This window comes from Brassica napus, chromosome C9 (assembly GCF_020379485.1).
Source record: "Brassica napus cultivar Da-Ae chromosome C9, Da-Ae, whole genome shotgun sequence".
In the NCBI taxonomy this organism is placed as follows: Eukaryota; Viridiplantae; Streptophyta; class Magnoliopsida; order Brassicales; family Brassicaceae; genus Brassica; species Brassica napus.
The window spans coordinates 58,571,372-58,593,281 of NC_063452.1; the positions used below are offsets into that span (position 1 = coordinate 58,571,372).

The window sequence follows — 21,910 nt, forward strand, 5'->3', positions numbered from 1 at the left end:
TTAACCCTACAGTTAAATTGTATAAACTTCATAAAAAATTTAATAAAATATTTGTGTGAATTTCTTAAAAATTTTAAATGTTTGTCAATATAATACTAACATAATTTTATTTATGTATATATTAAATATGAATATATTTTTATACTGAAAGCTTAACTGAAAAAGTACCTACGTGGATATTTTAAGCTCAGCAAACTTCAGCATGTAAGAGTTGTCTGGGTTTGGTAATGGCTTGTGTGTGTGTGTTTACTTGTATTTTGGTGCAGCCAAAATATTGGGTATCAGTTTGGGCTTAGTGATAAACTCTTCAAATTAAAAAGCCCAAAATGTATTAAAAACTCAATTTCTGATTTATTTATTTTTCTGAATCAAACTCAGAGGTTATATCAGTCTCAGCTGCTTAAAATATTTTTGAGTCAATTAATTCAGAACTGTTTTCTTCGCTCCCTTGTATTTATTTTTGGACTAATTATTTTAAGATATTTTCTAAAATTAGTGTGTAACTTCATTTTCCTCTCGTATCCATCAATTTTCCTAATTTTTCTCATCTTGGAAAACATTTAAATTCACTATCCCATGACTCGTTCTTACATCCTAAAGCTTTGCAGTGTTTCTCCCTATAGTAAAAAGAACAAAAATCCAAAAAAAACATAATAATAGTACTGCCTTAGCTTTTGGAATATCCTCTTATTAATCTCAATAAAAACAAAAACAAAATGGCACGCCAGTTTATCGTATTTGCTCTATTGGCTATCATTGTTGCCACCGCTTTCGCCGCCGATGCTCCCGCAGCTTCCCCGAAGAAGTCTCCGTCTCCGACCACCGCACCAGCAACCAAAACTCCAACTGCCCCAACGAAGGCTCCTACCGCCACACCAAAATCTTCCTCCGCTGATGCGCCTAAGTCATCTTCAGCCGCTTCTCCCAAAACATCTTCCCCTGCTGCAGGAGGACCCGCCGCCGAGGATGACTCCTCTGCCTCTGGTCCCAGTGACAGCTCTGATGCACCTAGCGTGTCCTCTCCGCCAGCTCCCACACCCGACAGCACATCCACTGCTGATGGACCAAGCGATGGACCCAGTGCAGAGTCACCAACCAGCGGTGCCGTGTCCACCGTCAAGCTTTCTGTTGCTGGCATAACAGCCGCCATCAGCTTGTTCTTCTTTTCTTTCTAAGTTAAATTAGTCCATATTTTGCTTAGAAAGATTGTCGTCTAATCTTTCAACATGAGACGTGAACTTATTATATATATATATATATATACGTTTATAAGTTGAGATTAATTGGAGTTACTATAAACTCAAAAGTCGATATGAATTTTTGTTAGAAACAAATGTTTCATATTTTGTTTAATATAATAAAGTTTTGTGGAAACGCATATGATTTTTGTGGAGCATAAAATGGAAGAAAAAGTGTGGGTCAATGGAGATAGAACCAACCCTAATTGCGCTTTTTGCATGTATGTTTGGCTCTGATTGGTTCCCTTTCTCTTTGTCAGCTTTATTGATTCATCTTCAGCTTTTTCTTTATGGCAACGTCAGGGTCTCTGTAACTCCAAAATTTATTTAAGTTTTACCCTTTACTTGAAATACTAGTCAAATCCAGCAATTATTAACCAGGATTTTAAGAGAGTAATATCCCAAAATAGCAAAATAATTTTTTTTTCTAACTATATAGCATCGTTTTATAGAAAGTTTTTCCGAAAAAATATCTATATCTTTAAAATTTTCATTCATATTTCTCAAAATCCTATTTTTCCTATATATTTTATAATTTTTTTTAAAGCATTTATACACACGATTGTTATATCTTATATCTAGTTTTTTCTCTATAGGTGAAAGCAATATGTATTTTATTATGCCCTTTTAAAAAGAAAATGTATTTTATTATCACCAAATAGTGGAATTTATATGCGACATCCCAAAAGTATCTTCTAAACCTATCACGTTCAAATAGCATTTAACCAACATTATTATATTTACTAGAATCCACATTTTGTAATTTTGTAACCCCCACGCACACGGCCACACTTTATGCTTATGCACTAGAAAGTGCATAAAGTAGGGTTTACTTAAATATTGAACCCATCAAATCTAATGGCGTTAAATAGTCCTGAACATTTTTACCCCAACCCGAATACATATCTAAACCCGAACCGAAAAACCGAAACTGGATCTGAACTGTTATATAAAAAATATCCAAACGTGACTTATGAGCTTAGTACTTTGGGATTTGGTTATAATCCGAACCAAAAACGAAATTCAAACTAGAATCCGAAAATATCCTAAATTAGTTAAATATGTTAATGTTTCTATATGTGTTAAGGTGATTTAGATATTTTAGAGTATTCAAAATATTTTTGTAGTTTATTTTATTGTTACTTTGAATACTTTTTAGTTAATTTAGATAGTTTAACTAATTTTTAATCAGATTTGTGAATAATTTCTATATTTTGAATTTTTTTAATCAATTTTTGAAGTTTAAAAAATATATTTTTGGACAATTTCAAATATTGGTTACAATCTCATCTGAACTGAACCCGGAAGAAACCAGAAACCAGAAACCGAATCGAACCCGACCTGATACTTAATAAAACCCGAACGAGACTTATGAACATAACACCGAAAATCCGAATCAACCGAACCGAAACCGACTGGGCTTCTGAAAGCTCAGGCCTAGCGTTAAATGAACTACATAACTTGATTAACGACGTTGAATAAGCTGTATTTACATAATTGCAGCCTAAAGAAAATGTAAAAAGACAAGATAATGCATAGAACTTTATATAGTTCACGTGAATGTTATCACCAGGGCCGGGCCTGAATAGAGGCAGGTAAAGCATCTGCTTTAGGGCCGGACTATAATTATTAATTTTAGGGGTCAAAAGATACATAAGGTGGTCTTTGGTCTAGCGGAAATGATGCATTATATTATCTAATGGGGGCCGTGTTCGAATCTCCTCTCTACACATTTCAGTGTTTTTCATGTTTTTTTTTAAAGTAAAGGGCCAAAAAAAATATTTTGATTCTGGGCCGGTAATTCTCAGGCCCGGCCCTGGTTATCACGAACGAAAAATCTATTTTCTTCTGCGGAAGGTGTCACCAAACTGACAGTAAATGATCAGGATACTACTGTACTATATATATCACTTCATTTGTCATTGCTGTCGGTGGTAGAAAAAGTTGAAATGTATTACATATATTGGCTCGAAAAATCACATGTGGATTAGTTTCCGGAAGGAAAACTCATGTCTAACATGTTTGATTATTGGTTAACTCATGTTTATATCTATCTATTAATATAAATGTTGGAGCTCCTAATGTAATAAAGAACCCAAACCATTTAATGAATCCGTGTATCTAAATATCAAAAAGTAAAAACAAGGTGCTTTTTTATGAAAAGTTGAAAATAAAAATCCATAATTAATCAAAAGTCTAGTACACAAATGTATAATCCTATCCAACCTTTACTATCTTCAGACACATCCAAACAGAATCCAAGATTACAATACATTCATCCAATGACTGTTCGACACGTGTCAAAAGTACCATCACTGTCAGCTTTCCTTTTCCCTCCACCTACATACTTCTCGAGTGAGAGAGAAAAGGAGAACAGCGAAAGAGTTAATCAAAGAGTGAGAAACAAATTTGAAGAGAGAGAGAGAGAGAGATCGGAGATGTGTAGTTTAACCAGTCCGGCCGGCGAAGTTAATCAGAGCAAGAGAAGATCGAAGAGGATCAGGAAGAGGAAACAGATGGAATCAACTTACATGGACAAGTCTCCTTCGAATCCCGAAACGTCTCGTAAGCAGATCAGGAAGAAGACGAAAAGACCCAAGTTTCTCAGTCTCAAGCTCGAACTCGGCACCTCTCATGAGATCGAAGAGAGTCCCGGAGCCACGAAGAGCAAGAAGAAGAAGAAACACAAACCATCGAAGCAGAGCAAGACGAAAGGAGTCGATACGACGCCGTTTAAGGAGAAGAAGAGAGCGGAGACTGTGGGAGGAGAGAAAGAAGAAGAGCAGTACGACACCGTTGCAGCTTACCTCTTCAGCTCCGCCACTGACAGCTCAATGTCCTCGATCCAAGATCTCCTCCCTTCCTCCGCCGTCCACGTAGATTGCGGCGGAGGAAGGAATCTGCCTCCGTACGACCGTCGGGAGCATGGCGGGTCGTCTTCTTCTTCGCTTTTAAAGACGGCGATGAGGAAAGGAGCGAGCAAGGAAGAGGAGACGACGGAGGAGCGTTGGGTGAGTTATTCGGAGGTTGTGGAGGAGGTGATGAGCCGGAGCGGAACTCCACGGTGTTGCGGTGGAGATGGAAAAGATGGACGGCGTTCGCTGGCTCTGAAGCTTGATTATGAGCAGATCATGGAGGCTTGGTCGGATAAAGGTACTCTTTATGTCGACGGAGAACCGCCGCAGACGGTGCCGGACTTGCATGCTTCCGCTGATGTACGTAAATATCTATCTCTATATTTTTGTCATTTTATATAGGGCTTTTAATCAATGTTTAAAGTACCTAATTAAGTATTTAAGTTGACATATATTAATATATAATAACCGGTGAAAATTTTAATGAGGTCACGAGTGTTCTGCCTTGAAATTGAAACTGTAATGATGATAGCCTGACTAAATTATTAGCTTTGACTATACATAAATAAGAACTTTTTAATTGATAAGAAATCATTTGTAAAATCATGAAAACCTATTACCTATGGATGTTATCAAATCATACGCTATAGTACTATTGGCAAATGTACGAAGAAACTATTTAACATTTTTTTATAAACTTATAATCGCGCTATTAATAAAGCTGGTTAACAAGATTTGATACTAGGAAAGTGTGTTTTGATGGTGATTTAGGTGTTTACTGGCGGCGGAGACTCAGGGAGTTTGTGGACGGTGCCCGAGATGGAGACGACGGAGAGGTTATGGAGAGGGCATAGAGAAGCCAGCTTGCTCCGGTATAAGGAGAAACGACAAAACCGTCTTTTCTCTAAGCGGATTCGATACGAAGTTCGTAAACTCAACGCTGAGAAACGTCCTCGTGTTAAGGTAACGTTCTATTGTTATCTTTTGTATGCTACTGGATGTTGATTTGGGTTATCAACATTAAAGACGATAGCTACAGTGTTAGGAAACATTAACTGATTGCACTCATCGAGAACTAGCAGTGTTTGATGCATGGAACTGCTGGTTCCAATTAGTCATTGGTTTTGGTTCATCTCTTTTCAGGGCCGGTTTGTGAAGAGAGACGATTAGTAAAACCCACTAAGAACTGGTGGTTTAGACTTGTGGTTTGTGGACATACTAGTCTATTGAAATAACCAAGAGGCGGAACTGGAGTAGACCGAGACATGAAAGGTGTTGGTCTGTATAGGGGTCTCGACCAGCTCGGTTATGCAAAACTTTCGGTTTGTTTGCAGCTCTATTATTGGAAAAGTTAACTAATTTGTACCAAATCATCTGAACAAATAATAATAACGAAAGTGGATATCAACCACGCATCATATTTCTTGTTTTATTTCTTCAGCATGTAAGAAAACTAATTGAGAGTATGGAACTCTCTGAAAACTTTGACAAACATATTACATGTAAACATATTAGTTTTACAACTTCGAGGAGATGACATACATATAATTTAGAGCAATTTAGGCCAAAAACATAAGAAGATCCCTATATATGCATTAGGCATGACAATCCTATCAAGTTATTATTCTTGGCTGATTTTTTTATGTTTACCGAGAAGTTAACAAACAACAAATTTGCCAAATTTGTTTAGTTGTTTATACGATTATAGTGGGACAAGAAGTGGATATGTTGTTAAGATCAATAAGCCTTTTCTCTGTTAAGGCAGGACCTTCTAACAAAAACATATCTTTTTTTTCTGTAACACCAACCATGTGTGGATATTCACCATTGAACAATAACCGTTGTTGTTTTGGCTCTAAACCCGTAAGCAGTGTTAGTACCATCTTTAATTCACCTGTAAATCCACAAGTATAAATTAGTTCTAACATCACAAAATTTTGTATGATGTTAGACCTTTACACAAAACATAAATTTGACATGATCTTCCCCAATTGATATTCAGAAGGGTTTTCTAATTTTTAAATAAGAATTTTTTTTTATAGTTATAAATAAGTCCCTCCAAATTCCATAAGCATCAAGAAGTGTCGAGAGATGAGAAATTTACCGAAAGTGGCTTCAATGGAGAGATCATTGAAATGAGCAAAAGTAGAGACTCTAATGGAAATTAAATCTTCACCATCGCTTTCTTGTCTCTTCTGAAAAAGCATACCTCCTGCCATATGCTCGGTTGTTCCCATTTGATCTTATTGTTGCTGGAACAAAACTCGTTGCTGTTATTTCCAAATCCCTTTTGTTGTTGATCTTCTTGTGTGTCTTTGTTGTTGGTTCTTTTACCAAAACCAAATCTAATCTCAAACCTCTTGGACTTGAACTTTATCATCTATTTAAACAAACGTATATTTTAAGTTAACATTTATATTAAATATTTGAGTATGAAGTATTTAATTGACCATTTTTGTATTTTGATGTTTCAAATTAATTCTTTAGCCTTTTTTGACGTGAATCTGTAATTATTATAGCTTAATGTTTGTTTTTAATAATTATATATATATTTCCAAATATGATTAAGCTATTAAAAAGGAAGTTTAATCAATTAAATGCAGAAAATAAAGGAGAAAATATGGCCAATTTTAAAATTTAAATAGTAATAGCATGCTATTGTAAATAACAATAAAAATTATGGGCAGAATCCCTAATATTGTACATAACTCTAAAAATTATGGACAGAATCTCTAACAGAGTTTCTGTTTTAATAGTATAGATATTCAATAGTTCCCAAGCCACCATGGAAAATAAATATGGACTTGCCTCTCGTGCAATACCTCCCCAAGTTTGTCGCACACACAAGACTTACCAGTTAGAATCTTGTAGAGGATCTGAAATAGAAATGTGTTGGTTTTTCAACAGAGAATTATCCAATGGTGGGTGATACTTAAACAAGCAAGAACAGATTCAAATGAATGGACAAAAGCAGGTCAAGATTTACGTATATCTCTCAACAAAGGAAAAATAAATCATCATCATTCACAAACAAGGTTTGGAGGAGACTGAAAGAAGGGTGGGTAAAATATAATGTAGATGGTTCTTTTGTTAATCCGACTATGTTGAGCAAAGTAGGGTGAGTTGTCCGAGATGAGAATGGCTTTATAAAGGTGCATGTTAAGCTATTGGAAAGGAAGTGAAGACCACACTTCAGGCTCTCATCATCGTGATGTTAGATTAACAAGCAGAAATTCAGGCTCTCATAATCGTGATGTTATGTTAAATTAACCTGATTAAGTTGTATATCTTTAACATAAAATCAAACAATACATACACATGTATGTGATCAACATCAGGTATTTGATTATTAATGGACAAGGTGGTATGAAATAGCAACATGTTGAAATAGCTAGAAAACGGTACTTGAGATACGGTGAATCCACTTCTCATTTAACAAAAATAACTAGATTTTGACCCGCGCTTCAAAAGCGCGGGTTTTTTTCCGATTAAGAATATTGTTTGATATGAATTATTATTTTGGTTTTGATGTTTTGAAGTATATTATTAAGTTATAAAGTGTTATTATATCGAAAAAGTAAAAGAATTTTAGTTTAAAATTATATAATTTATCAAATAGTTTTTTTAGATTTTATATGTGTATTCTTATGTTACAACGTCATCGTTGCATTTTGTGTGTATTTTGTAAAAGTTATATTTGTTGAGTTGATGAGACAAAAAATTTAATTGGCAGATTTTGGGCTAATCTAATAGTATATATATTGTAGATTTTTTATAGTTTTAGCAGTGTTTTCATACCCGAACCAAACCTACAGTCTCAGAAGTAAATCAGGTGATTCATATAAATCTGGTCTGAATTTTGTTAAAACCTTATATATAAAAATCTGATAAAAATCAGTAAAAACGTAAAAACTATCATTAACCCGCTATCCAATATTAGTTGACCAGATAAAATCCCATATAAATTGGATGATATTTTTTCAAAACTCACTTCAAACTTTTGAATCAAGCTTTGAAACACGGGGTTAATACTTTTTCAAAAGAGAAAAATATTGTTTAACTTAGGTATTCCAAACTTAGTGAAGAGTTTATACCAATCTCAATGTGTTTAGTATATAATATATGATTGAATAACCCGCGGAAACTTGCAAGCTTGAAACTTAAATAATATAAATATTAATTCTGGACCTAATTATATTTGTAAATTTATTTTGTTATTTAAACTGAATTACAGAAGTGGACTTGTATTTGAGCATCTTTTATACTAAACATTTTTTGTTGCCAAAAAAAAAAATACTAATCATTAATTTGGATTTTAGTAATTGTGCTTCATAAGTAAAAATCAAGTCAACTTATTTTTTTATAAAAAAAAAGAGAGAATATGGAGCAATATTTTCTAAATTATTTGTATTTTTTAATTTTCCATAATATAGTTTAAGTGGTTGTATCTGAATTATAGTAAAAACTCAATTAAATAAGTTGGCCCGAGGATAATTTTTAACTAACTTCATATGCATTTTTTCAAATTTGTTCAGTACTTATATGTTAATATCGTTTTTTATGAACTGAAAATAATATAATATACTACTAAGTTTGATAGTTTTTTATGAACTGAAAATAATATAATATAACTAACTAACTTCATTAACTCATTTTTTAAAAATACATATATTACTTACCAGACTATTTTAATTCAAATGACATGTATTATTGAATGGTGATATGCACCATACCATTCGTTTTATACAGATATGAATTTAAGAATTAAAATAAACATTATATAATATATATATGGTCACATACATAATAGATTAGTCTATGGACCCACGAGTTTATATATTATTGCATCAAAAAAATGTTGGTTAGTAAATCGTATATGAAATATCAATAACTAAATGGAGAAATTTATAATCAAGGGGTGAGATTTATAGAAGGTAATATAGTAGTTACCATAAATATAGGAGTGACACACTTATAATATCTAAAGAAAATCAGAGAAATTTATGAAAATATATTGTTAGGAGAAATTTAAGTAGGACCATGAAATTATTAACTCTTAGGAAATAGTCCAAACAACCTTGTATAAGTAGATTTTTTTAGAGTGATTCTCTTTTAATAGAATAGATCCACCAATATATGGTCACTCATCATAATCATACATAAAATATATAATATGTAACATTTTTTTATGAACACAATAATGTGTCTTTGTGAAAGATTTTAAACATTTATTATTTATATAACTATGTGCATAGGCAGACATGTTTACTAGACTTTTAGTAAAGAACATATGACATTTGTTTGTACCCAATTTAAAGTATGGTGTTCAATGTAATTGTGTTCTGCAATACTTCAAAATTATATCATTTTAGTTGACAAAATTTGTTAATAGAATACTATATAAAGATTCTTTACAAATATTAGATAAATACTTAATATCAAATTTCGTTTTAATAATTAAAAGTTTTGGGGAAACACTATCAACAAAAAGAATTGAGAAAACGGTGCAACATATTTTTTTTTGTAATCTAGTTACAACTACATAATATGGTAGCTATACCTAGCATGAACATACCCAAAATAACTTTGTTGAACTCTCTAATAGCAACCATCGCTCCAATCGAGAGCATGCCGATAACTATGTTGCGGGATGCTAGATTATAGCCCTGGTGGTGGGACATGTATTGGCTTTGAATAGCCAATGCCCCAGCACCAAGGGCTAACGGATAGTCCTTCGCAAAAAGGACTACGCTAGCAATCCACACAACAATCGCTAGAGTAACGAGTCTAAAGATAATGACCAATACCCTCAACAAAGTAGGTCAAGATTTACGGATATCTCTCAACAAAGGAAAAATAAATCATCATCATTCACAAACAAGGTTTGGAGGAGAATGAAAGAAGGGTGGGTAAAATATAATGTGGATGGTTCTTTTGTTAATCCGACTATTGTGGGAACTGAAATTCACACTGTCGATTTCCGTTTAAATAAGAAAACTAGGAAAACCCTAATTTCCCAGAGGACCCGGATATCTGCTAATTACCACACGTCAAGCAATCAGAACACGAGAATAACAACGATAAGAATAAGAAATCAAAAAAGAGAGCAGAGTAGATCTTATTCCGAATCTGCGTATGAGCGTTTACAACAAGGTATAAGCCTGGGCTCGAGAGCTGTCGGCGAGGTTCCTAGTTCTAGCAACCCTAAGACGGCTAAACCTAATTGAGTCGCAGCTCGAAATAACAAAAACGGAAGATTGCCTAAATTGCTCTAAGTGCTAAGTTTGCTCTGAAAAGTTCTCTCCTCATGCTCCTCGCCTAGGACTCCTTATATACTAGCTCCAAGGTCGGTTTACTCTTTTACTCTTCTGCCCTTAAGCCGTCATAGCATAAAAATGGAGATATTCCATTTTTCCCGATCTTCCAATTATCTTGAAAACTCCGTATTTATCCGCGGAAACTTGACATTTATCCTTCCTTGTGGACCAAGCGTAAACCGTGCTGCGGTTTACGGGCTTTTGGTTAAGAAATCGTAGGATGGGCCTCGAGTCGTGTTTTAGATCCCTTTGGGCCGTCTTCCGACTCGACACGTTTACTACGAATCCTTTTTGATAAAGGACGAACTTTCCGCGGTTTCTAATCCGCGAAGTTTGATCGATGAATTTGAATAACGGAAAACATGGACTGAGCTTGCTACGGTCTTCGGGAGATAGCATTCGAAGGTTTGACGAGAATGCATGGATTGATGTCGTATCGATGTTCGGAAAGGTTCAATCGCTACACAGCGACTGAACTTCGGCTCGAGCCCGGTTGCTACGTAGCGACCGAGCGGGACGAGCGCTCGGTCGCTACGTAGCGACCGAGCTTTGGCTCGAGCTCGGCCTTGGTTGCTACGCAGCGACCGGACAGCGTGTATGCGTGGTAATTACGCAACGGTCAAGCTTGGTTAGTTTGGTTTGAATCTTCAAGGATATTTCTTCGTAAAAACTTCGTGTTTGGTTATATTTTACGAAAGTTACATCTTCCTTTTTACTATCTCTTTCGGAAATACGATCTCCGAGGATTTTTGGGTGGTAATTCCGTCGTAACCGTTTTTGACCCCAACAGTTAGCCCCCCAGCCCGTTAGGATCATGCATTGTAGGATCCTATCGTGCGGTTAGGCATGTTCGGCAAGTTAGGCGTGATGGATGGAATTAATATCCGAAAGTCCGAGCTTGAATAGTAAATCCTCATGCTTATAAGAAGGGAGGTAACTTGTTTCATAATTTTTTCACTTTCTCTCCACCCTTTTCCTCTATTTTCTTAGAAGAAGTTTAAAGATGTCGAGCAAGAAAAAGATTGCGAAAAAAGGGTCTTCATCCGCGAGTGCTTACGAAGAGCTCATTGTTCCGAAGATGGAGTTTGTGCCTCACTCGGTACATCCCGCCGAGAACGAGGCATGGTGGGTTGCTCATTATGGCTCGTTGACCCCTCCCAAGGAGAAGTCGTTCCCGGTCCTGACCCATCGTGGAGTCGAGAAAGGGGACGCAAGCAGGAGTACCGACGAGTTTCTCGCGATCATGCGATCGTTCTACCATATCCCGGATGCTGTGGAGTTCCGGGTTCCTCGCCGTGGGGAATGTGCTAACAGCCCCCCAGAGGGTTACTTCACTTGCTACGAGGCGTTCGTAGTGCGTTGTCGCCTATGGTTCCCAATACCCAAACTTCTCGTCCGAGTGTTGGACCGTTTTGAAGTTGCGATAAGCCAGCTGACTCCCCTTGCCATTCAGCATCTTATTGGGATCCTGATCCTGTGCCACGAGCATGGCCTTTCCCTTTCCGTCGATCATTATGAAGCGCTTTTGAGGCTTCAACTTGTCACAGATACGGATAAGCATATGTTGGTCCCTCGGAAATTTATGTCAGTGGTTAAGAAGTTCATTTCGAACTTCAACTCGTGGAAGAAGTTCTTTTTCTTTGTTCGTATAGACGCTGCGTCCGTCGAAGAGAGTTGCATTCCACTGTTCCGGAGGTTGCCGAATGATCGTCCCTTCATCAACCCTCTTGCTCTATTCCCTGAGGACATCATTGCTGTGAGGGATCTTCTCAGGAATGGTCCCTTCTTCTGGACTTCTTTTACGCCGAAGAGGGTTCAGAAGGCACTGAGATTCGTGCAACCCGGTCCTGTTTTGGCTGCGGACACGGGAAGCGACTCCGAATCTGACACCCAGAATCCTGTCGAAGCTCCAACAGCTGTGCCGGAGTCGAGCTCTCGGAAGGGAAAAGATGTCGATCTTGGCGACATAGAATTTTTGATGGATGACTCTATGCTTCCAGGATGGGATCCGAACCTCGCTTGCGGCGATGGGAGTGGTTCGAGCGAGGTTCCTATTCTGGATTTCGATGATTTCTTTGCTGATCTGCCACCGGGTTTCGATGCCCTCCTCCTACGAAAGAATCTGCGAGGCCGAGAGTTGTTGCGGAAGGATCTCGCATCATTAATGGGGTTAGTTTTTTGAGAATTTTTTGAGCGATCGTCCTATGTTATAAAACCTATGTATATATATATTTATAACATGTTAATCGATTTTGCAGGGCCTGAGCTTGCTGGGCTCGGCCATTGAGGCGGGTCATAGAGAAGCCATGGTCTACCGCTTCAAAGCGGAGAAAGCGGAGCGGGATCTCGCTCGCGTGCAAGGCGAGATGTTGGAGTGAGAGGCGCAACTTACGCGTGATCATGCGCGGGCCATCCGCAAAGCGGAAAGGAAAGGAAAGAGGGAAATCGTCGAGGTGATAAAGACTCGTGCCTCTCAATTCCAGGTTGAGTATGGGAACCTCAAGAATGCCTTTACCTTGGTGGGTGACTTTCGTGAGTGCCGCGGTTCGGTCGGAAGTCTTTGGAGGACGCGAGCCGATGACTATGCGTTTGAGGAGAAAATGAGCTTGATGAAGAGTGGGATGAATGAACGTGCCCAAGTTGAGGCGCTTATCCCTCCGATTGACGAGCGGATTCAAGGGTTCTGGGATTCCATCCCGGTTTCCCCTGATACCGAGGAGGTTTTGACTGGGTTTCCTGGTGATGGCGAGGAAGTGGATCGTCCCGCGGATGCGTTCGGTGCTTCGTTGTTCAGGGACTTTGACTTTGGATTATGAGAGGTGGAATAGTTATAGAAAGAGAGATGCTAGTCTTTCCGTTTCATGTTTTATGGCCGATTGTGGCCGAGAGATTTGTACGGGCCTGTTTTTATCGTTTATCGGGATTGGCCGTTGGTGGCTTTGAATCCCCTTGCCGCTTTACGCGGTTATTTATATGACGAATGTTTTTGTTTTCGAGTTTTCCTGAGTAGGTTTGAAGTAAATATGAGTTGTCATCTCATATTTAATTCCGATGAGACGTTCAATCTGTTGGTTCGTTCGTGATTTTCGTAAAAATTATTTATCTTTACGATTTTCGAGAACATTGAGATACGAACGGAGAGACATGCCTTGAGACGTTTGAGACAAGAGCGTTGGGTTTAGGGCAAGACCTAGGTTTACTTTTGGTTAAGGTTTATGCGGTGACTAGCCGGCTATCGTTTTTCCTGTTGCGATTTCTTCCTGATTCGCACCGATTTAAAGTCCGCGATATGTTCTCTGCTTATATGACTTGTATGGTACGAATCGAGCATCTTCTCAGAATTAACTGGAAGTGCTAAACCAAAATTTCATATTTTTGTTGTAACGCGCTTTTGTCCTTGTGCTGGACGTTTTTTAAAGATCAAAAGAGTGATCAAATTGCGTTTGTTTAAGACGGCTGGCGTGTTCGTTGGGGCCAATCGACGAACGGGGTGTAAGGTTTTGGTGGTCGCGTTCGGACAATTTGTTCGCATTATCTTCGAATTTTAACTTTGTGACGTCTCGCAGTTGTTTCGAGGATTATACGTGTATCTTTGTGCGTTTGAAGGATGATGATTTTTTACGATTTTTGGGCCGGATGAGGCTGCAGACAAGAGTCTTCATGTTTCCAGGCGTGTCCTGAAAATTTTTTGTGTTTAACTGAAGCGTAAACGTTTTCCGATAAAAAGGACAACGTATATTGTAGTAAAAGTTTTTGAAGTTTCTTAAAAACTTAACTACAATAGTGGCGATTTTTTTTTAAGTGGGAGTATACGAGTATACGCACCCACCCCCCCCCCCCCTTTTAGAGAGGGGGATAGCTGAACTCGTTTTTTGACGAGCTGCCTACGTACCCCTTCCGAGGATCAAGCCATCTCGTAGTTCTGTTTCATGCCGCGAGTGTTCTTACTCGGCGGTAGATGTCGCGATGTCCGCCTTGACTTTGTCGATCGTGGCTGGGTCAACGCTATTTTCCGGATGTTCCGGTTGAGTTGTAGCGTGGGCTTCAGACTTGTGTCAAGCTTCGACGTCCGATGCGTTTGCGTTGGTAGATGTTTTTAATTCGTTTTTTCCCGGGGTGCTTTTGGCCGAAGATTGGTCTATCTTCGTGCGCTTGCCGTTTACAGCTGCAGAAGTCGTAATTTGCCTTAACTTGTGCTCTGCGAGGAAGCATAGCCGCGACTGTTTTTGGCACCCCCAGATGGCCGCGACTCCGCTTGGGGTTGGGAATTTGAGACCCAGGTGGAAGGTTGACGGAACTGCCTGCATGGCGTATAGCCATGGGGTTCCCATGATCACGTTGTAGATAGCGGGATGATCGACCACCGCGAACTCGACGATTTTCGTGATCTCCTTGGCCATGACTGGCAATTGGATCGATCCAGGAGTCATCGATACTTCGCCTGAAAACCCCGTGAGTGGTTTTGGCGTCGGAATTACTTCTCCGAGTTCGATGCTCATCCGTTTGAGAGTGTCGCGGAAGATTACGTTGACCGTGCTTCCCGTGTCGACGAGTACCCTTCCGACTTCTAAGTCTCTTATAACGAGATCTATGACGAGCGGGTCGCAGTGAGGTTGATCGATGCCGCCGGCCTCTTCCTTTGTGAAGGTGATCGAGCAATTTTGGCCATCTCGGGGAGGAGACCATGTAGACCAATTTGCGCTTGACTCCGCCTTCCGTTGGTAAGCCTTGATGGCCGACACAGTGTCGCCGCAGTATTGTGATCCTCCCATGATCATATTGACTCTGCGGCGATTGTTATCGTTCCCTTTGTCGTCTGGCCTCCTGCCGCGTTTATCCCCAGGCTGGTTTTGTTGATGAGATTTTTCAGCGGACGGATTTCTGTCCGTCTTTGGAGGGCGATCAGAATCGAGGATCAGATCCTTGACGCTAGTTACTTCCGAGAGCTCTCCAGCGAGTAGCTTCGCTGCCAGTCTTGCTCCCAAGACTTTGCAGAAGGTGTTTTCGTCATGGTAGCTATACCTAGCATGAACATACCCAAAATAATTTTGTCGAACTCTCTAATAGCAACCATCGCTCCAATCGAGAGCATACCGATAACTATGTTGTGGGATGCTAGATTGTAGCCCTGGTGGTGGGACATGTATTGGCTTTGAATAGCCAATGCCCCAACACCAAGGGCTAACAGATAGTCCTTCGCAAAAAGGACTACACTAGCAATCCACACAACAATCGCTAGAGTAACGAGTCTAAAGATATTGACCAATACCCGGTTTACTCTAGTCCCCGTGTTCACGGCACGATTGGTCTTCCACGTTCCGAATGCTATGCATCCGCTCAAGACCGCATACATGCCGAGACTGAACAGCACAACAAATTGGACCCGTGTCCCCAATGTCCGGAATGTCGGGGATACTGCGATAGCCGCCACACCGAAACAGGCCATGGCTGAACAAACGAGCGGGTGAAGTAGGTGCAGCGCCTGTCTTCCTAGGTCTCCGAGCTCGCTGACCCATCTTGCTACCGGGTGAGGGTCACTCCCTTGTAACTGCGCCATTGCCCAACAAATAAAACAAATCTGATTCTGCAAAAAAGAAATAAATAATCTGATCAGTTAACTGAGAGATTCAACTAAGAAAGACTTTTATTCCTCAAGTGAATTAAAAAAAATAGCCAAAGAAATAAAAAAATAATACCAGGCGATGAGTACGAGTATCCGGCGATGAGTACGCGGCGGCTAAGATTATCCGACGATGAGTACGCGGCGCGGCTAAGTTGTCCTAACCGTTCTGATCCTGCAAAGAAGAGAATGACGATTCATTATCGGAGTGTTTCAATCAATAAAGAAAAGAAAAGCGTTAAATGTGAGATCTTTGTCATCCACAGTTCCGGACACAGACTCCGGCGGCAACCCATCCGACATACATGTACGCAACAGAGGGGAAGAACGGGAAAAGAAGTCATAATACCTGGCGATGAGTATGCGGCGATGAGTACGCGGCGGTGAGTACGTGGCGGCGATGGATTAGCCCAGCTTAAAAGTTGTCGGAACAAGAACCGTTCTAATCTTGCAAAGAACAAGCAAGAAAGAGCTTTAAATGTGGGATCTTTGTCGTCACAGTTCCGGCGAAGACCAACACAGTGTTAAACTATATAATCTAATCTCTCCTTAATACATTTACATGCAGTTATTTATGTTATTACAGAAAGAGTTGTAACTCTTCATGTTGTGTCTTTTAGTATAAAGAGTTGTGTCTCTTATACTTGTACTGATTCGATCTCTATATAAAGATCAATCATCTGTTGTAAACACAACACCGAATCTCAATAATACAAAAGTATTTTCAGAAAATTTTATAAGCCGGAAACGTCTATCTTATTCTTTCGTCTATCTTATTCTTTCTCTCGAACTCGTGTGTAACACACTGTGATCATTGTGTAACACAAGCGGTTGGTAAAAGATTAACATGGTATCAGAGCTTTACGTTTGAGAGAACAAAGAACAAAGCACTAGTAAGAGAAACACTTGGCGTAGAGAAAAAGAGGCTAGAGGATTTTGTCATACAATTTCAGAATCACTCGAAACGATGAAGAATCAAGTAATCCCCATATCTGATGGAGAGAAGTACGACTTCTGGAGCATTAAGATGGTAACCATTCTCAAGACCAGGAAGTTATGGTTTGTGGTTGAAGAAGGCGTAGCAGCCCCACCAGCACAAGTGGATGAAACCCCTGAAACAGCAAGGGCAAGATCGCTTAGAGAAGAAGCGATGATGAACGATACATTGGCTTTGCAAATCTTGCAAACTGCTGTATCGGATCATATCTTCTCACGGATTGTAGCAGCATCAACATCCAAAGAGGCGTGGGATGCATTGAAGGAAGAGTATGAAGGCTCTCCTCAAGTTCGTTTGATTAAACTTCAAACATTGCGAAGGGAGTATGAGAATCTGAAGATGTATGAGAATGAAGACATTAAGGTCTTCACAGATAAGATAGTTGAATTGGCAAATCAACTAACTTATCATGGTGAACAGAAGTCGGATGTTCAACTTATACAGAAGATACTCATCTCTCTCCCAGCCAAGTTTGATAGCATAGTCAGTGTGTTGGAGCAAACAAGCGATTTGACTTCAACAAAGATGACAGAATTGATCGGGATCTTGAAGGCTCATGAAGCAAGGCTGGCTGCAAGAGAAGAAAGCACCAGTGAAGGAGCATTCGATGCTCGTGTTAAACACAAAAATTCTGGTGTTACACAAGACAACTCAAAGCGCCAGGGAGGCAAGAAGTGGTGTGGTTTCTGCAAGAGGAACAACCACAATGAGAGCGAGTGTCTGAGGAAACAGAAGAAGGATGATTCAAAGAAGGATCACAGAAGTAACAAGGAGTGTTACAATTGTGGCAAGTTAGGCCACTTTGCAAATCAGTGCTACTCAAAGAAGAAAGAGAAGGCACATGTGAGTCTCGAAGAAGACTCAAATGCAGATCACATGTTGTTCAGTGCGAGCGAAGCAGCAACAACAGTGATGGAAGATGTCTGGTTAGTAGACAGTGGAGCAACAAATCATATGACAAAGGAGGAGAGTTACTTCTCAACACTTGATAGGAGTATCAAGGTTCCAATAAAGATTGGAAATGGAAGCACAGTCATGACAACCGGTAAAGGAGACATTACCGTCATGACTAAAGGTGGCAAGAAGACCATCAGAAATGTATTCTTGGTTCCGGGTTTGGCGAAAAATTTGTTGAGTGTTCCACAAATTGTTTCAAGCGGATACCGGGTGAGTTTCCAAGAGAAGAGATGCATCATAGATGATGCAAAAGGAAGGAGGATAATGGATATCCCAATGACTCACAAAAGCTATTGAATCAGGATGAGTTCGGCTCAGGTAGAAGAAGCCATGAGCGCTAGTGAGCAATGAAAGATGGAGACATGGCACAAGAGACTTGGTCATGTAGGCGACAAAAGGTTGCAACAAATGTAAGACAAAGACTTGGTAAAGGGATTACCAAAGTTTAAAGTCAAGAAGGAAGCATGTGAGGCGTGTAGACTTGGAAAGCAATCACGCAAAAGCTTCCCAAAGGAATCTCAAACTAAGACAAGAGAGAAGCTTGAGATTGTACATACGGATGTATGTGGGCCGATGCAGCATCAGTCTGTTGATGGAAGCCGATACTTTTTGCTATTCTTGGATGATCATACTCACATGTGTTGGGTATACTTCATGAATCAAAAATCAGAGACTTTCTCACTGTTCAAGAAGTTCAAAGCAATGGTGGAGAAGCAATCGGATTGTACCATCAAGACGCTGAGATCAGATGGAGGTGGTGAGTTCACTTCACGAGAATTCAACCGGTTCTGTGAAAAAAAAGGAATCATTGAACTGAAGTATTGCAAAGGGGATGATCAACTCGCAGACATTCTCACAAAGGCATTGGGCGGTTCAAGATTTGAAGATCTAAGGAAGCAGCTTGGAGTCAAGTCGAGATATGATTAAGGAGGAGTGTTAAACTATATAATCTAATCTCTCCTTAATACATTTACATAAGTTAGTTATTTATGTTATTACACAAAGAGTTGTAACTCTTCATGTTGTGTCTTTTAGTATAAAGAGTTGTGTCTCTTATACTTGTACTGATTCGATCTCTATATAAAGATCAATCATCTGTTGTAAACACAACACCGAATCTCAATAATACAAAAGTATTTTCAGAAAATTTTATAAGCCGGAAACGTCTATCTTATTCTTTCGTCTATCTTATTCTTTCTCTCGAACTCGTGTGTAACACACTGTGATCATTGTGTAACACAAGCGGTTGGTAAAAGATTAACATGGTATCAGAGCTTTACGTTTGAGAGAACAAAGAACAAAGCACTAGTAAGAGAAACACTTGGCGTAGAGAAAAAGAGGCTAGAGGATTTTGTCATACGATTTCAGAATCACTCGAAACGATGAAGAATCAAGTAATCCCCATATCTGATGGAGAGAAGTACGACTTCTGGAGCATTAAGATGGTAACCATTCTCAAGACCAGGAAGTTATGGTCTGTGGTTGAAGAAGGCGTAGCAGCCCCACCAGCACAAGTGGATGAAACCCCTGAAACAGCAAGGGCAAGATCGCTTAGAGAAGAAGCGATGATGAACGATACATTGGCTTTGCAAATCTTGCAAACTGCTGTATCGGATCATATCTTCTCACGGATTGTAGCAGCATCAACATCCAAAGAGGCGTGGGATGCATTGAAGGAAGAGTATGAAGGCTCTCCTCAAGTTCGTTTGATTAAACTTCAAACATTGCGAAGGGAGTATGAGAATCTGAAGATGTATGAGAATGAAGACATTAAGGTCTTCACAGATAAGATAGTTGAATTGGCAAATCAACTAACTCATCATGGTGAACAGAAGTCGGATGTTCAACTTATACAGAAGATACTCATCTCTCTCCCAGCCAAGTTTGATAGCATAGTCAGTGTGTTGGAGCAAACAAGCGATTTGACTTCAACAAAGATGACAGAATTGATCGGGATCTTGAAGGCTCATGAAGCAAGGCTGGCTGCAAGAGAAGAAAGCACCAGTGAAGGAGCATTCGATGCTCGTGTTAAACACAAAAATTCTGGTGTTACACAAGACAACTCAAAGCGCCAGGGAGGCAAGAAGTGGTGTGGTTTCTGCAAGAGGAACAACCACAATGAGAGCGAGTGTCTGAGGAAACAGAAGAAGGATGATTCAAAGAAGGATCACAGAAGTAACAAGGAGTGTTACAATTGTGGCAAGTTAGGCCACTTTGCAAATCAGTGCTACTCAAAGAAGAAAGAGAAGGCACATGTGAGTCTCGAAGAAGACTCAAATGCAGATCACATGTTGTTCAGTGCGAGCGAAGCAGCAACAACAGTGATGGAAGATGTCTGGTTAGTAGACAGTGGAGCAACAAATCATATGACAAAGGAGGAGAGTTACTTCTCAACACTTGATAGGAGTATCAAGGTTCCAATAAAGATTGGAAATGGAAGCACAGTCATGACAACCGGTAAAGGAGACATTACCGTCATGACTAAAGGTGGCAAGAAGACCATCAGAAATGTATTCTTGGTTCCGGGTTTGGCGAAAAATTTGTTGAGTGTTCCACAAATTGTTTCAAGCGGATACCGGGTGAGTTTCCAAGAGAAGAGATGCATCATAGATGATGCAAAAGGAAGGAGGATAATGGATATCCCAATGACTCACAAAAGCTATTGAATCAGGATGAGTTCGGCTCAGGTAGAAGAAGCCATGAGCGCTAGTGAGCAATGAAAGATGGAGACATGGCACAAGAGACTTGGTCATGTAGGCGACAAAAGGTTGCAACAAATGTAAGACAAAGACTTGGTAAAGGGATTACCAAAGTTTAAAGTCAAGAAGGAAGCATGTGAGGCGTGTAGACTTGGAAAGCAATCACGCAAAAGCTTCCCAAAGGAATCTCAAACTAAGACAAGAGAGAAGCTTGAGATTGTACATACGGATGTATGTGGGCCGATGCAGCATCAGTCTGTTGATGGAAGCCGATACTTTTTGCTATTCTTGGATGATCATACTCACATGTGTTGGGTATACTTCATGAATCAAAAATCAGAGACTTTCTCACTGTTCAAGAAGTTCAAAGCAATGGTGGAGAAGCAATCGGATTGTACCATCAAGACGCTGAGATCAGATGGAGGTGGTGAGTTCACTTCACGAGAATTCAACCGGTTCTGTGAAAAAAAAGGAATCATTGAACTGAAGTATTGCAAAGGGGATGATCAACTCGCAGACATTCTCACAAAGGCATTGGGCGGTTCAAGATTTGAAGATCTAAGGAAGCAGCTTGGAGTCAAGTCGAGATATGATTAAGGAGGAGTGTTAAACTATATAATCTAATCTCTCCTTAATACATTTACATAAGTTAGTTATTTATGTTATTACACAAAGAGTTGTAACTCTTCATGTTGTGTCTTTTAGTATAAAGAGTTGTGTCTCTTATACTTGTACTGATTCGATCTCTATATAAAGATCAATCATCTGTTGTAAACACAACACCGAATCTCAATAATACAAAAGTATTTTCAGAAAATTTTATAAGCCGGAAACGTGTATCTTATTCTTTTTCTCGAACTCGTGTGTAACACACTGTGATCATTGTGTAACACAAGCTGTTGGTAAAAGATTAACACACAGACTCCGGCGGCAACCAATCCGACATACATATACGCAAACAGAGGAGGAAAAACAGGAAAAGAAATCATAATACCTTGCGATGAATATGCGGCGAAGAAGAGTATCCGACGATGAGTACGCGGCGGCGAAGAGTATCCGCCGATGAGTATGCGGCGGCTAAGATTATCCGACGATGAGTACGCGGCGGCTAAATTGTCGTAACCGTTCTGATCCTGCAAAGAAGAGAACGACGATTCATTATCGTACAGTTTCGAGCAAGAAAGACTACATAAGCCTTTAGTCAAAAAAGAAGAAGAAAGACTACAA

General features: G+C 39.4%; 2 protein-coding genes across 2 annotated transcripts; both read left to right on the forward strand.

Moving 5' to 3' along the window:
- The first annotated feature begins 586 nt into the window (after window positions 1-586).
- On the forward strand, window positions 587-1,378 carry LOC106417782 (classical arabinogalactan protein 6). Its single transcript, XM_013858530.3, has one exon. The coding sequence runs from the start codon at window positions 717-719 to the stop codon at window positions 1,173-1,175; it is 459 nt and encodes a 152-aa protein (XP_013713984.1). The 5' UTR covers window positions 587-716; the 3' UTR covers window positions 1,176-1,378.
- A 2,206-nt stretch (window positions 1,379-3,584) lies between these two features.
- On the forward strand, window positions 3,585-5,525 carry LOC111210014 (zinc finger protein CO3). Its single transcript, XM_022710217.2, has 3 exons — window positions 3,585-4,453; window positions 4,865-5,056; window positions 5,237-5,525. Exons 1-3 carry the CDS (start codon window positions 3,677-3,679, stop codon window positions 5,261-5,263), a joined length of 996 nt encoding a protein of 331 aa, XP_022565938.1. The 5' UTR covers window positions 3,585-3,676; the 3' UTR covers window positions 5,264-5,525.
- Window positions 5,526-21,910: the final 16,385 nt, after the last annotated feature.